This window comes from Agelaius phoeniceus, chromosome 20, assembly GCF_051311805.1.
Source record: "Agelaius phoeniceus isolate bAgePho1 chromosome 20, bAgePho1.hap1, whole genome shotgun sequence".
Classification (NCBI taxonomy): domain Eukaryota; kingdom Metazoa; phylum Chordata; class Aves; order Passeriformes; family Icteridae; genus Agelaius; species Agelaius phoeniceus.
The window spans coordinates 10,359,298-10,376,155 of NC_135284.1; the positions used below are offsets into that span (position 1 = coordinate 10,359,298).

The window sequence follows — 16,858 nt, forward strand, 5'->3', positions numbered from 1 at the left end:
CTCTCTGCCTCACCCAGGTTATCCCAATGTGGGAATTTCCAGGTGGATTGTACAGATTTTCCTGAAATGTGAGGAAGCTGACATGAATTATTTAACTGAAGCTCAGAAGGGTAACAGTGCAATGGTGTGAATCAGGGTGGGCTGCTGGAAAATCACATTAATTATTATTTTAGTAGTTTCAAAAGAATTATTCTGATTTTAAATCAGGACAAAACCTAACAAATCCCAAAAAGTGCAAAACCAAGAGATGCTGGGGATCACTCTGGACTGGAAGATTTATTCAGTGTAGTGGTTGAGCCCAGAAGCCTTGGGAGCACCTAAGGGCAGAGCTCCTTCCTCTGTTCCACCAAGATGTTGAGAAATTAAAGAACTGAGCAGGCAAGAAACACAGGCAGTTTCTGCCTTAGGAATATTCCTTTAAAAATATATCTGTTTTTCTGTGGGGTTGCCTGGTTCAGCTCTGATTTGCTTTGCCTGTGGCAAACCTTGAGTGGACCTTGTTGAGTTGGCTGGGGTGGGAGAAGGGGAGGCACAGGCAGGTCCCTGTCTGAGAGACCAGCTCTGAACCCTCTCTGGGGCATGAAATTGTCTTTAAAGTGTTCTGAGAGGTCAAATGACAGAGCAGGGGTACAATGGGATCTTTTCTGCATGTTTATGCAGCAGCTGATACAACAGGCTCGGTGTGAAAAACAGCAATTTGCTTTTTTAAAATTTTAAAAGTTTAATGATAATAAGATGGTTATAAAAATAGCAATAATAATAATTTGGACGATTTGGATTAGGACAATATGAGACAATAGAAACAAAGAGTTATGGACAGTCCAGGTACCTCTTTCTGGGCAAAATAAGCCCAAAAAAGGATCCACGTTAACAGAGGATTAACCCTTAAAAACAACAGCCTGTTGCATATTCATACACCTCATCCATGATGCAGAAATTCCATTCAAACACAGGATTCTGTATGGGCAGTGTCAGCTTCTTCCTCTGAATCCTGAGGTGTCTTCAGGGCTGAGCAGGCAGGAAGAAGTTCATTTTTTCTGATAAGGGAGGAATAAATTCTCTTTCTCTGAAAGATTCAGGTGTCCTGTGGCTGCTATCTCAGTGTGAGTCCTTTCTTTATAAAAACATCTTACATAGCATAGTTTCTATTTTAACTTTATGTTATAACCTAAAACTATATTTAACACACTACTTAAGAGAATTGATACAGCACAACTTTCTAACATAACACATACAATATTCATTTGAATATTTGCAAAAAGCCAATCATAAAATAGGCATTTTTCACACTCAGGTTTTTTGTTGTGCAGCAATCCAGGAGGGAGCAGCCTGAGGAGCAGGGGTATCCCAAGGGAAGGTGTCCCCTGGCTGTGCCACCCCTCTCTGTGATCTAAGGGTCTCCTCCAGCCAGGTCTCATAAGCTTTTGGAGATTTATATCACACCCAAAATAGCTCAGCTACCTTAGAAGGCATAAAATCAGCAGGATGGCTTCTGTGGTAGTGTTGGAAACAGAAAAGTTTTAATAAAAGGCAAAAACCCAAAACTTTACAGAGAAAACTCGAGGCAGGTGCAAGAGGTTCTTGCTCCTGGTAAAACATCTCACAAAAGGGATGAGTTTAATGTTCTCTTCTTTTTCTAGTAAATTGCTTAGACAGGGCTTTTTGGCTCCTGTCCAAATAAATAAAAGACACTTCATAGGACCTGGGGGACTTCACCTCAAACTTAAATTTGAGGTGTCTTTTTACCTAATTGAGGAGAGAAACTTCGGGGCTTTTTTCCTTTTTAAGGAGACAAAGGATAGTTTGGTCACTCCACCAACAAGGAGCACATTCCTACATCTCTGCTGTGCCCTGTGCCCACCCTGGAGGGGCCAAAGCCACCCCTGGCAGGTGACACCGGGCACTGCTCCAGGCTGGGGACTCCTGGAAGGGGGAATCCAGCAGGCTCCATGAGAATTAGGGCCCACAGGTGGGAGGAGAGGTGGTGAGCCTGGAAGGGATCCCAGAAACGCTGGGTGTGACCGTGTTCACAGGGGTCCCAGGATGAGGGAAGAGATGAGGATCTGACTCTTCCCTCATGTTTCACAACGCTGATTTATTATTTTATGATATATATTATATTAAAACTATACTAAAAGAATAGAAGAAAAGGTCTCATCAGAAGGCTAGCTGAGAGTAGAATAGGAAAGAATAACAACAAAGGCTCTGGCTTGGACAGAGAGTCTGAGCCAGCTGACTGTGATTGGCCATTAATTAGAAACAACCACATGAGCCCAATCCCAGATGCACCTGTTGCATTCCACAGCAGCAGATAACCATTGGTTACATTTTGTTCCTGAGGCCTCTCAGCTTCTCAGGAGGAACAATCCTAAGGAAAGGATTTTCCATAAAAGATGTCTGTGACAGCTGGGTGTTCCAATAATTGTGCAGAATGATCATACAGAGCAGCCTGCTTGGAATGTGGCTTTGGAGGGACTGCCCAGGGCCTGCAGTCCTGTCTGGAAGGTAAATAACTTATTGCTGGTGACAAACAGGCAGGTATGGCAAGTCTTCCTGCAAATCCCCTGTGTGGGAGATCAAAAGAGGATCTTACAGGATTTTATTAACTTGTAACCTGTGATTTAAGGGAATTTGAAGCAGCACGTGAAAGAACAATAATGAACAAACATTTTCAAGTGGGAGAAATCTGTCCCTGCCATATGTTTCACTGACTCATCCCTTCTGCAGGAGGGGATCTGGAATTGTTTGAGCTATTCCAGTCACTGATGCTTTTTATTTGGGGGGAAATGCAGCACTGGATCCTTCACCAGATGAGCAGAGACCTGATCCCTCTAAAGCTTTGGGCACAGGTTAATCCAAGGGTGGTTTGGTTTGGAAGGGACATAAAGATCCTGCAGTTGCAACCCCACAAATGCCCCTGTGTGTGTCAGTGCTGGGCAGAAGCCATACCTGGCTGTGGGCTGTGCTGCCAGGATGAGACAGGGGATAACATGGAGAGCTCAGAACTCCTTTCTCTCCCTGCCCTGGTGTCCTAGGGTGACGTTGTGATGCTTGTATCCCCATTTGTGTGTTCTGTTCATTATGTTCTCTGCCTTCAAGACTGGCTCTGAGGAGTGAAGTTTTGTTTTGTTTTTGTGAAAAATGCCAATCACTTGTTTTTAAAATTTGAAAAGTTTAATAGTAATAAAATTATTATAAAAATAGTAATATAATTAGAGTAATAATAATTTGAACAATTGAGATTAGGACAATACGAGACAATAGAAACAAAGAGTTACAGACAGTCTGGGTACCTTTTTCTGGGCAAAATAAGCCTAAAATAGGACCCATATTAATAGAGGATTAACCCTTAAAAGCAACAGCCTGTTGCATATTCATACACCTCATCCATGATGCAGAAATTCCATTCAAACACAGGATTCTGGCTGGGCAGTGTCAGCTTCTTCCTCTGAGTCCTGACTGCATCTTCAGGGCTGAGCAAGGCAGGACAAAGTTCATTTCTTCTGCTAATGGAGCAATGAATTCTCTTTGTCTGAAAGATTCAGGTGTCCTGTGGCTGCTATCTGGTGCAACTACCTCACTCCTTTCTTAAAAAAATATCCCACATACATAGTCCCTATTTTAACTACAAAAGTTACCTTTTAACTACAAAACTCCATTTACCATGCTACTAAAATGTTAATACAGCACTACTAACCAATACAACATAATACCTACAGTAAATATCTGCATGGAGCCATATCATATGCACTTTTCACAGTTTTGTTCTCAGCCTGCTCCCCCACGGCTGGCAGGACACACACACAGGGCAGTGCATGGGTGATGCTTTTGCTTTTTGCTTTGCTCTTGCTTCTGCTTTGCTCTTGCTCTTGCTCATTAGTTAGTTTAGCTGAGCAGTCCAAATTTTCCCTGGACTGTTTCTCCTTTCCCTTTTTTGGAACCACTCGAACCTGCTCCGGGCTGGGACCTGGGAACACCGAGAGTTTGCACCTTGTGGCTGCAGCAGCTGCCCCAGCACAGGAGGCACTGAGAACAGAGCGAGCACCCCCAGAGAGACTTTCTGAATTTGCCATCTTTGTCAGAGCAGTGACAGAGTGTTGTTCATAGAATCTCTGCTGGCCACAGTGACTCTGAGATACATACAAGCTTCTTTTTCCCAGCCTGGCCTTCAAAGAAGGAGTCAGGATTCTTTTGTTCTTGTTCTCTACGTTGTTTATAATTTTTTATCTATACCATTCTTTCTCTGACCCACCTCAGGTCTCTCTGGAAGGTTGGGTTGTGGCACAGTGGCTGTTCTTGGGATAGTGTTATCTTTTTATACTAAAAACTATGTGTACATTATTTACCATTACTTCCCAATACCTATCACCTATGTTAGGCAGTGAGCTTCTACTCTAAACCAATCTAAAAGTGCCACCATCACAGCAGAAGATGGAGGCCAAGAAGAAGGAGAAAGACTGGATGTCACCTCGGTTTTTTAAGATTTTCTAAGCTTTCTGATGTTGATATTCTTGTAGTGAACTTTCTCACACACTTTCTGTAAATAACTCATTGTTTTGCATTCCTTTATGGAAGAAGAGAAAGTTGATAAACTGTTGGTTTGACCAGTGTCGTTGGAGAGGTGGCACCTCTCCAATCCACTGTCAATTTTAGAAAACTGTAAATGCTAGAGTCAGAACATAAACTTCTTTTTTCCTTCACCTTGAATACAGCGGTGTGTGCTTGTGTTTTTTCGTGTCCTATAGTGACAACTGGACACGCCCAGATTCCTCCATCTTGCCTCCTGAACCCCTATTCTAAAAACTCTAAAGATCTCTTTTTCACACTGTGATAAACTAACTATTATTCTACTTAAACTGTCTTGACTTGTAATTCTTCATATAAAGGTTGGTAATTGTTTTCCATGGGTCAAGGTCAAAGGCACAGGGGTCTCAGGCTCTGTGCCAAGGTTTCTGAGCTCCCTGGCAGGGTCTCAAGTCCTCCAGGGCAGCCAGAGCAATGTCCTGGGTTCTGACATGTTGTCATCTGGTATTGTTCATTTTGTGTGATGGGGGTGCTGTGCCTGTTAAATATTAAGAGGTTCTTTCTCTCCGAGGAATCCTTCCTGGGGGAGGGGCTGTGTGGGTTTGCTTTCTGCAGGGGCTCCCTTTTGCAGGTTTTCTCCCAGATTTGCCCTAAAGCAGGACAGCTGCGTGCTGCCCGTGCTGAGGGCTGTGGTGGCTGTGTTGCAGGTGTGGCTGTGTGGGGGCAGCATGGAGGTGCTGCCCTGCTCCAGGGTGGCGCACATCGAGCGCAAGAAGAAGCCCTACAACAACAACATCGGCTTCTACACCAAGCGCAATGCGCTGCGCGTGGCCGAGGTCTGGATGGACGACTACAAGTGGCACGTCTACATCGCCTGGAACCTGCCCCTGGAGGTACAGCCTGCCCTCGAGGGCCCCTGCTGCTTAAAACCTGAATTCTGGAGCAGTTCCTGTCCCTAAGCTCAGCCCTGTCCCCCCGGTGTCAGCCCCAGCAGAGCTCCCACAATCCTGCTTCACAATCATCCTAGTTTATTCCCCCTTGTGGCCGCCCTAGAGAATAAACTACTCAAACTCTAATGAACTCTAATAGTTTATAAAAACATTGATCTTGTAAGCCAAAGATTGAAGACTAAACCCCTTCTTAGAGTTACCCCACCATCCTATCTCAGGAAGAAAGGATTCAAACCCTCATCTCCAATGCCCAAAGCTGGCATTTTTCACTAAACTACTTCCTGACCCTTCCATTAAAACAGCCCCAAACAGCGGCTTTGAGGGAGAGGCTCCACCAGCTGCAGGCTGGGCAGGAATTCCTGCTGTTCCCACAGCCTTTCTAGTGTGGTTCTAAGAATTAAACCTGGACTGTGGTGTTTATCACCCCTCTGAGTGTTTACCCAGCGTGAGGGGATGTCCTGACACTGCTCTGCAGGTGGAGCCTGGCTGCAGACAGATTATTGATGGCAGTCAGCACTGTGAGTGTGACTGTGTTCACAGGGGTCCCAGGATGAGGGAAGAGATGAGGATCTGACTCCATGTTTCAGAAGGCTGATTTATTATTTTATGATATATATTACATTAAAACTATACTAAAAGAATAGAAGAAAGGATTTCTTCAGAAGGCTGGCTAAGAATAGAAAAAGAAGGAATGATAACAAAGGTTTGTGGCTCAGACAGAGAGTCCAAGCCAGCTGACTGTGATTGGCCATTAATTAGAAACAAGCACATGAGCCCAATCCCAGATGCACCTGTTGCATTCCACAGCAGCAGATAACCATTGGTTACATTTTGTTCCTGAGGCCTCTCAGCTTCTCAGGAGGAAAAAATCCTTAGGAAAGGATTTTTCATAAAAGATGTCTGTGACACTGTGAGTGCCTCAGGTTTATTCCCGTGTCACTCCCAGCCCAGCTCAGGTTCCCAGCCCATGGACACTGATCCCTCCCAGAGCTCCCCAGGAGCTGGGGCTGTTTGTTTTCCCAGTGCTGGAAAGTTTAAAGGTAAAGGATTGGAGGTTGGTGGCTCACAGAAGGAATTCCCTTCCTCTTAAACCTTCTCCTTAAAGAGCTTTGATGGTTCCTTTGATTTCTGCCCAGAAATGATCAGGTTTTCTTGGATCTGACATGTTAATTTTGGTGTAAATCCTGGCACCTCACAGCTTGGTGAATCTTTGGGAAACCACGAGGTGCCACCAGGTGAGCATGTCCAGGGACACATCCTGCACAGGGATCACTCCCTGCACTTCTGGGAAAGCTCCACAGGCTCCAGGAGGGATTTCTGCAGGTCCAAGGCTGCTGCTGGGGCTCTGGCCTCCCTGCAGGCTGTGTCTGATCTTGGACGCCAAGAGCATCTCCTGGTTCCTGGCTCCAAACCCTGTCTGGAGCAGCCCTGGCAGGATCAATGCCCATTCCTGCACTGGCACTGCCAGGGAGGAGCAGGGATGTGGGCATGGGGAGGCAGGGATGCCCCTGGCTCATGGGTGGGATGAGCAGGTGAACGAGCACTGGGGGCTTCCCAGTTTCCCTGGGAGGTCAGACTGGTGCCACAAGTGTCCAGCCACCCCCTGGTGCTAAAAATGAACACAAAATATTCCTCAAAGAGCTGCTGAGCCCTGGAACTGCTGAGGGAGCACCCCCAGCTGGTGTCTGCTGCAGGTCTCTGGGAAAACAGGGAAGCACAAAACCCTGAGCTGCTGCTGCAGCTTGCTGAGCAAAGGGGCTGCTGGGCATTTGGGGCACAGCAACCACAGCTTTGGGCTAAATTCCATGGGGAACAGCCTGGGAAGGGCCAGGAGCGGCAGGTTTGTGGGCCTGGGGGAATACAGGAATAGAGAGGGAAGGGAAGGAAAGGAAAAAGGGGAAAGGAAAAAGGGGAAAGGAAAAAGGGGAAAGGAAAAAGGGGAAAGGAAAGGAAAAAGGGGAAAGGAAAAAGGGGAAAGGAAAGGAAAAAGGGGAAAGGAAAAAGGGGAAAGGAAAGGAAAAAGGGGAAAGGAAAGGAAAGGAAAGGAAAGGAAAGGAAAGGAAAGGAAAGGAAAGGAAAAAGGGGAAAGGGGAAAGGTGCTTTCCCAGGGAGTTGCAGGAGGGCTCTGGCTCTGACAGGCACCACTCCAGGGGCTGGGAGAGGGGGAGCTGCCTCCAGGACTGAGGGAATTTGGGGATCTTAAAAAGAGGCTTCAAGATCCAAATGCTCATGGGCAAGGATAAGAAATCCTGATCCTTGGGTAGATTCCTTTTTAGAGGTGAGGCATCATCCTCCTGCTCAGGAAGAGATTGGGAGCATTGCAGAAAGGATTAAAATGCATCCTGTGGAGCTTGGAAAAGGCAGCATCACATGGATCAGCACTGGGGGTGGGAACAGGCCTGGGTGACCCAAAATCAACTTGAGATTTTTATGTAGGTATTCCCAATAGGTCTGGGCTCCCCAAAATCCATATGAGTTTTTTATACCGGTCTTTTCCCAATCAAATCAAGATTTAATTTGAGGGAAGCCTTGTTGGGTGGGGGAGGTTTTAGGGCTGTGCACTGGATTATTTTGGGATACCAGGGCACAGCCCTGCCCTGCTCATCCCAGGTGCTGCCTGGCTGCTCTGAGCCCCATCTCCCCCACCCAGATCTCAGCCTGTCCTGCCTCCCTCCACTGAATCATCTTTATTTTTACCTCTCAGCTACCAGGGGCACACTGAAACTGGCGCCGCTTCTAAAGCAGAGTGAATAATTCATTAGGAGATCATTACAAGCATTGTAATGGAAAATTGCTTTCCCAGTTGTGTTTAATGATCTCTGGGAAAGACGAGAGCAGGAGCTGGAGCAGAGTGGGAGCCCAGGCAGTGCAGGAAGAAGGGGCTGCTGTGCCTCCTTTGGCTTCCCTGCTGCATTAGCCCCAGATGCCAGGGTGGAACAAGGGGGGAGCCCTCCAGCCCTGCTCCAGCTCCTGCTGGGTTATTCCAGGGCCAGCTGTGTCTGCAGAGCACTGGGGCTCTCCAGGGAGACCATTCCACCCTGGAATTGCCCAAACTGCCAAGAGCTTTTGCTGAGCTTCAGCCTCAGCTTTTCTTCTCATGCAATTTTTATCCTTTATTCTCAGCTGTCTGCCTCTGCTACATTTGAATCTTGAACCTTTCTCTCTTTCCTTCATTCTTTTCCCATTTATTTTACACCTTTTACCCCTCCCTTCCTCTGGGCTGTGTCTCAGTGGGGTCAGGGAAGGGTTTGGTGCTCAGTGCCCAGCCAGGGTTTGCATTTCCATCTTTTAAATCCTGATATCCACTTGCTGCTAAACCTGTGCCTCAGAACCCAAACAGGAGGAGAAATCTTTTAAAAATACCTTCTTTAAAAGTACAGATCAGTCTTTGTCAGATGTATCCAAACCCAGGAGAATTGGAAGAAGATTCCCCAGTTTCACTGCACTTCCAACCTTCCTCCAAACCTTTTCTTCTCCCTTTGGCTCCTCTTTTGTAAATTATCCCTGAGGGCCTGTCCAGCATCAGCCCATGGCCATTGCAAGGGGCCTCAAAACCCAGCAGAGCAGTTGGTGTCCCCCTCTGGAAGCCACATCTTCCTTCTGATGGTTTCAGCCCTGGACATCCCAGAATTCCTGGAATTATTCAATCACAGGCAGTTTCCAGGCAGTTTGAAAAGGATCTCAAAGCTCAGGGAAATACTTTCATTGTAGCTTTTTTTGGAAGTGTGACCATTCAGTGATGTCCTGTTGTTGTTTTTCAGAATCCAGGGATTGACATTGGGGATGTTTCTGAGAGAAAAGCCTTGAGGAAGAGCCTGAAGTGTAAAAATTTCCAGTGGTACCTGGACCATGTTTATCCAGAAATGAGGAGATACAACAACACCATTGCTTATGGAGAGGTAATTTAGTCCCTTAGCTCAGCCTGCTAATATTTACACTCCCTGATGAGAAACAGCCTCAAAGGAGAAGAGTCTGAATTAAAACTGACTTTTTCTATGTAATTATCTAAATTTGCATAAATCTGCTCCCAGTTTCTTCTAAAAACCAGTTTGGGGATTTGTTGCTGATCTTGAAGACTGGATAAAGTAGAAGATGTTAATACATCATTTAGTGAATTGACAGAAATTATCCATATTTCCCATTGACTCCATGGATTAAGCAGCTGTATTTGTATTTTTAATGCACAGGCATCTCCTAAAACCCTGTGACTTGAACTCAGCCTAATTCTTGACAAGGTCTCTGGAGGATTCAGTGCCTTGTCACAACAGCTTAGGGACAAGATAAAATAAAGGGACTTAATTCAATCTCTGCTGGCTTTGAAACCATTCTGGGATTATAGAAAGAGTCATTTATGGGAACTAATAACAAATACTCTTCTGCAATGGAATTGATGGAGTGGTGGCCCTTGGAGCAGGCTCCTCGAAGCCTGGGCACACCAGATGGGTTATTCACTTTTATTCATCTTAGGAAAGGTTTGTTATCAAAGTTACTTAAGGCCTTCAATCTAAAACCTCCCAAAAAGTTATATTTTCATAGAAAATGAAATTTTGGAATGGTTTGGGGTGGAAAAAAAGCCCAGCTGGAACAAGGATGTGATGATTCCAAGGTGATCCTTTTTCTAGTTGGGATTTTTTCCCTGCCTTGTTGAGCACTCTGAGGTTTCACTGAAATCTGAGGGGTTCTGCATTGATTTCAGGCAGCCTAAACCTGGGTTTGTCCCCACCCCCCATGCCCAAACACAGAGCCAGCTGTGGCCAGGGACCCTGCTCCTTGGAATGGGGATTATGATACAGAACCAATCATCATTAGCCTTGGATTTAAAGAAAGGTTCAGTGCTCTGCAAGTTTTCCTTGCCTGATTATTCCTGGTGACACAGCAGTGAGAGCCAGAGAGGGCTGAGCATCCATTTCCTGCTTCTCTCTGATCAGAGAGGGCCTTAACTCTGCCCCTTTTGTGCCATAAACTTTGCACTTCTTCTGCCATAATTCGGCCAATTTTTGTGCCATAATTCTGCCCATTTTCTGCCATAACTCTACCCTTTTTCTGCCATAATTCTATCATTTTTTGTCCTTTAACTCTGCCCTTTTCCTGCCATAACTCTGCCCCATCTGTGCCTTAACTCTGCCCTTTTCTTGCCATAATTTGCCAATTTTTGTGCCACAACTCTGACCTTTTACTGCCATAACTCTGCTCCTTTTATGCCTTAATTCTGCCCCTTTTGTGCCACAACTTTGCCCCTTTTCTGCCATAACTCTGCCCTGTCTGTGCCAAACCTCTGCCCCATCTGTGTCATAATTCTGCCAATTTTTTGTGCCTTAACTCTGCCCTTTTTCTGCCACAATTCTGCCATTTTTGTCCCTTATCTCCACCCTTTTACTGCCGTAACTCTGCCCCTTTTGTGCCAATAACTCTGCCTTTTTTGTGCCATAATTCTGCCCATTTTCTGCCATAACTCTACCCGTTTTCTGCCATAATTCTGCCAATTTTTGTGCCTTATCTCTGCCCTTTTCCTGCCATAACTCTGCCCCATCTGTGCCATAACTCTGCCCTTTTCCTGCCATAATTCTGCCAATTTTTGTGCCATAACCCTCCCCATTCTCTGCCATAATTCTGTCATTTTGGTCCCTTATCTCTGCCCCTTTTGTGCCATAACTTCACCCCTTTTAGTGCCATAATTCTGCCATTTTTGTGCCTTATCTCTGCCCTTTTCCTGCCATAACTCTGCCCTTTTTCTGCCACAATTCTGACAATTTTTGTGCCATAACTGCCCTGTCTGTGCCATAACTCTGCCCTTTTTCTGCCATAATTCTGCCGGGTTTTGTGCCATAACTCTGCCCTTTTCCTGCCATAACTCTGCCCTTTTTTCCCCTGGCAGCTGCGGAACAACAAGGCCAAGGACGTGTGCCTGGACCAGGGCCCGCAGGAGAACCACACAGCAATCCTGTACCCATGCCATGGCTGGGGCCCCCAGGTGAGGCTGTGTCTTAGTTTGGAAAGACAGGAGTCTGCTAAGGAAGGCAGGAGCCTCCCCTGAAATGGAAAATGTAAACCCTCCCCACCCCTCTGAATTGCTATAAATTTTAAATTAAGGGGCTCTCAGGCAAAAATATGGGAGCAGGAAATAACAGTTCTTTACTAGGGAAGAAAATAAAAGGATAAAATAAACAATGCAGTACACTAGAACAACACTGACAGAGTCAGAACCCAACCTGACACCCTGTGGGTCAGGCTGTTGGCAGCAGAACCATTGGAATTGTGGCTCAGCCCTCCTGCAGTGTCAGGGCTGGTTCTGCTGGAGCAGGGATCCTGTAGAGAAGGATGGATTCTGCCTCTGAGGATCCAGTGGAAGAAGAGGCAGCTGCTGTTCCTCTGGGCAATCCAGTGCAGAAGCCGTGCTGGTGTTCCAGAATCTCCAGATTATATCCAGGTAGGAATGCTTGGCTCCTCCCTCTGGGCTCACATCTCCCAATGGGATGCTGTAGTTCTTATCAGCCATGCAGGGACATTCCATAGCTGTTATCAGCAGATGTCCCCTCCCAGGGAGGTGTGAATGTGGTCACTCAGAGAGAGAGATAAGGCAAACTGCCCACTTGACAAAGGTAATCTGCCATACAGATGGTAATGGAAAACATCTTGCATTGCAGTCTGGAACAGGCTGGCACTGCCTTTGCTCTCCAGGGTTAAAAACACCTCGGGCCTGTAGGAATGTGCTTTTTGTTGAGGGAGTGGTAAAACTATCTTTTGTCTCCTTAAAAAGCTCAGAAATTTCTCTTTTTGATTGGGTGAAAAAGCCACTTCATAGGCTCAGGGGACTTCACCTCAAACTTAAGGATAGCTAATTGGACAGAAGCTAAAAAGTCTTGCTTAGGCAATTTACTAGAAAAAGAAGTGAATAAAGAAACTAATCACTTTTGTAAGGTGTTTTACTAAGAGCAAGAACTTCTAGCACCTAACTTGTTTTTTTCTCTGTTTGTTATTTTGCCTTTTATTAAACTTTTTTGTTTTTAACACTGCAACAGAAGCCATCCTACTGATTTTTATGCCTCCAAGTGTAGCTGAGCTATCTTGAGTGTGTCATAGACCTCTGAGACCTAACTCAAAGAAGCTCCTATAACATGGGTATCACAGGGGGTTTTCCCAGCTGCTCCTGCAGTGTTTTCTGGATTCCCATCATCCTGCCAGAGCTGCAAGGAAAAGCCTTGAAAGAAATTGGAAACCTTTGTAAATTGAAAATGTTGGAAAGTTGGGATTTTTGCAATTTGAAACAAAAAAAAAAAATTGAAATTTGTAGTTTAAAATAAAATCTTCCAGACAAAGGTAAATAGCAATAATCATGGACACAATCTGAGAGTTTCCTTCCCAAGGCCAGGTTGGATGGGAGTTGGTTGGAAGGCTGGAATAAAATGATCTTTAAGGTCCCTTCCAACCCAACCCATTGTGGGATTACTTCTCTTCCACCAGCAGAATAAACCGAGACTAATGGGGTAAAGAAAACAATTAGTGCTGTGGTAATGAGCCATTTCAGCTTGGCTGGAATTTGTTTTCTAGCACTCCTTTTGCCTCTCCAAAAGCTTTGGAGCATCTGGAGCCCAGCAGGCTCAAGGAGATTCATTTTCAGCTAAAAAAATGTGCAGTTCAAGGAATGGGAAAGCATAAAAATCCTGTTCTCACTCCACAGTCAGCCTGGACTAAGGGATCCCAGAGCTCACCTGAGCTGGGAACTGGAGGAGCTGGGAACCAGCTGTGGGGTGGAGGAAATCCCACTTTGGGTCACCCTGGCCTTAAACAGAGATCAGTCCCTGGGCCTGGTGGAGTCCCTGCTGAACAGAACCTGCCCTTGCACAAAAAACCCATTTTTCTCTTAAATGGCACCAAGTGCCTTTTGCACTTTGTGGCTGGAAATCTGAGCCTGTAAGTGCATTATTGTGTGAGAAACTGGATTGGGCTGTCATTGCCTGCTCACCCTGAGCTTCTGGATGAGTGGCTGAGAACAGGTTATTCATTTTTCCCTCACTGTTATTGGGATGAAGCTTAACAATGTTTTCTTTCCCTACTTAAGTTCTGAAGTCAGATTTTGCTGGCTGCCTGGAGCTTGCCCATTTCATCCTTCCTCGTCTTCCCTCTCCTCATTGTCCCTTCCCTCTTCAGCTGAGAGCCAGTTCTTGGCAGTTCCTTTGTTTCCTGATACATCCAATTAGTGAAGCTCCTGGAAAATGCTGGTTTTCAGCAGCTATCAGTGAGTGCAGAAGCTTTGAAATGGCCTTTGTGGCACCATGAAGGAAATTGGACTTTCCCTACAACTGTTTAATTAATGGGCTGCAGGTTGTAATTTATGGCTGGGAATGGAGTTAGAAGTAATGGAAACTCTGGTTTGTATATATATATGTATATGTTTAAATTTTATTTATTTGTATGTCTATGAAACCCTTCAATGAGTTGTTGAGCTCTTTTAGAGTTGCTCACATCCCAAAGCACAAGTGGTGTCCCAAAATCCCCCCTTCTCTCCTTGACCCTGGGGCCCATCCCAGACATTCTGACACCCCAGACATTCCTTATTTCAGAATAAATAAATTATTTTACTGCCAGCCTTGGCAGCAGTGAGAGAGGGGCAGGTGTGGGGTCCCTGCTGGCACTGTCACCTCCCAGGACAGGGGGACTGTGGTGTCTCCTGCTCCTGCCACACCAGGGGTGCTGGGATCTCCTTGGAAGCTCTCCCTCTCCCTAAATTCAGTCCCAGCCCAGCCCTGTGGCTGTGGGTGCCCAGCCCAGCTTGGGAGAGAGGGAATGTTGGCTCTGCCAGGAGGGATTTGGGCCTTTTTGGACACTTTGTGTCCCATCCCCAATTCCTTCTCTCTCCTGTGACTGCCCATGGATTTGAGCTCAGCCTGGCTGCAGTTCAGGGTGGTGGCTCTGAATGCAGCTGAGATCTTCCTTTACTCACTCATCCCTCACTGAGTAAAATTTTGGGGATTTTTCCTCTTCTTTTCCCCTCAGCTTTCTGTTCTCTCTGCTTCCATTCACTTCCAGGTCAAATAGTTATGAGACTCCATCATCATCCTTTTATCCTGTAATTATATTGAGGCTGCTGATGGGTTTTTTTCCTGCTTGATGGCTTCATCTTTGAAGCAATCCCTCATGGAAGCACCTTGCTGTAATGATGTATTACACTAATAATGCAGCCATAGCTCATTGCAGTGACACAGCTATGGTGATATATTAAGGTGATAGAAAGCACTATAATGCTATAAAACTTAAGATAATGTTCACCCAGCAGAGCATTTCATTTAATTATAGGATAAAATATGTTTTGCCCATTTAAGCAGCAGAAGTTGAGGACAAAGCCATCAATACTGAGCTCATGGGGGACACGGCAGGAGCAGGGGTGACGAAACAGCACCCTTTAATCAGATTAAATTGTGGTAAAAGGCAAATCCTGAACATTTTACTGATGGCTGCTAATTGATGTTCTGCTCAGAGCAGAAGGGAAGCTAAACAACCCGAAATTATTTTCCAATAGAGTCAATGAAGGTCATCAAGGTTTTTATTTCCCAGGTGCTGGGATGTCTAATTAACTTTCTGCCATCCCTGAGATGCAGCCAGCCAGAAATCACAAGCACAGGAGATGGATTGGAGATGCAGCTTTGCCAAGGGAATCAGCCCCAGCCCTGGGACAGCTGAGGGAGCTGGGCAGGGGCTCAGCCTGGAGCAAAGGAGGCTCAGGGGGGCCCTTGTGGCTCTGCACAGCTCCTGACAGGAGGGGACAGCCGGGGGGGTCGGGCTGTGCTCCAGGGAACAGGGACAGGAGCAGAGGGAAGAGGCCTCAGGCTGGGCCAGGGGAGCCTCAGGGGGGACATCAGCAGGAATTTCCCCATGGAAAGGGGGGTCAGGCAATGGAAGTAGAGTCTCCATCTGTGACTGTGTTCACAGGGGCCTTAGGATGAGGGAAGAGACGAGGATCTGACTCCATGCTTCAGAAGGCTGATTTATTATTTTATTTCATCAGAAGGCTGGCTAAGAATAGAAAAGGAATGGAATGATAACAAAGGCTTGTGTCTCTGACAGAGAGTCCAATCCAGCTGACTGTGATTGGCCATTAATTAGAAACAACCACATGAGCCCAATCCCAGATGCACCTGTTGCATTCCACAGCAGCAGATAACCATTGGTTACATTTTGTTCCTGAGGCCTCTCAGCTTCTCAGGGGGAAAAATCCTAAGGAAAGGGGTTTTCATAAAAGATGTTTGTGACATCCAACCCTGGAGGTGTCCAAGGAAGGGCTGGAGGTGGCACTCAGAGCTCTGGGCTGGGGACAAGGTGGGGACCAGGCACAGCTGGGACTCAATGGGCTGGGAGGGATTTTCCAGCCCCAGTGATGCTGGGATTGCCCTCAGGAACAGCTGGAGGTGGGGAGTGGCCAGGTGCAGTTTCCTGGGTGAGGTTTTATGGAAGGATGTTCCAGGGGCTGGGGCTGTCACTCAGTGCCTCTGCCTGGGGATGTGGCTTTGGGCCACCCAGACTGGTGAAGGGGTTAAAGACCTCCTCAGTTTGAGCCACTTTGAAATGCTTGGCTTGGAATAGTTCTAAACTATTTTCCTTTGTGGTCTTTCCCTTGTTTCTTGTCCTGTTCCAGGCTGAGTTGGGGTCCCTGGCAAACTCTGGAGAGGAGCAGAGTAACAAAAGAGGAATTAGCGCTTTGAATTAACCTGTCCTGTGAGGAGAGGCTGGCAGAGCTGGGGGTGCTCCCCTGGAGAGGAGAAGCTCCAGGGAGAGCTCAGAGCCCCTGCCAGGGCCTGAAGGGGCTCCAGGAGAGCTGGAGAGGGACTGGGGACAAGGGATGGAGGGACAGGACACAGGGAATGGCTCTCAGTGCCAGAGGGCAGGGCTGGATGGGATGTTGGGAATCAGGAATTGTTCCCTGTGAGGGTGAGCACGCCCTGGCACAGGGTGCCCAGAGCAGCTGGGGCTGCCCCTGCATCCCTGGCAGTGCCCAAGGCCAGGCTGGACATTGGGAGCAGCCTGGGACAGTGGGAGGTGTCCCTGCCATGGCAGGGGTGGCACTGGATGGGCTTTGAGGTCCTTTCCAACCCAAACCACTCTGGGGTTCTGTGATCAGGGTTTGGGCTGCCCCTGACCCCTCCTGTGGGGAGCACTTGGTGAATGAACATCAGGGAGATGTGAGGAGCTCAGGGCCTGCTCTGGTACACAACATTTTCACTCTGGGTGTAAATCCAGCAGCATTTGGGAGCAGAGCCAGGCCCACCCGAGGGATCTGGGCACCCTGACTGCATCTGGGCTCATGAGCTGCAGCCTGGCCCTGTTACATTGTTTTAACTTGATTTCAGTGTTTAATTATTACAGCCCAGATAACCCAAACTCCCAGTGGG

The 16,858-nt window shown here is 46.7% G+C and overlaps 1 protein-coding gene across 2 annotated transcripts in view; it reads left to right on the top strand.

The window, feature by feature from the left end:
• GALNT17 (polypeptide N-acetylgalactosaminyltransferase 17) overlaps positions 1 to 16,858 on the top strand; it is a 256,132-nt gene that overhangs the window by 232,343 nt on the left and 6,931 nt on the right. For both annotated transcript variants that reach the window (XM_054647141.2, XM_077188550.1), the window contains exons 7-9: positions 5,232 to 5,417; positions 9,236 to 9,373; positions 11,350 to 11,445. In XM_054647141.2, coding sequence (XP_054503116.1) covers positions 5,232 to 5,417; positions 9,236 to 9,373; positions 11,350 to 11,445 — 420 coding nt within the window. The remainder of the gene's footprint in view (positions 1 to 5,231; positions 5,418 to 9,235; positions 9,374 to 11,349; positions 11,446 to 16,858) is intronic.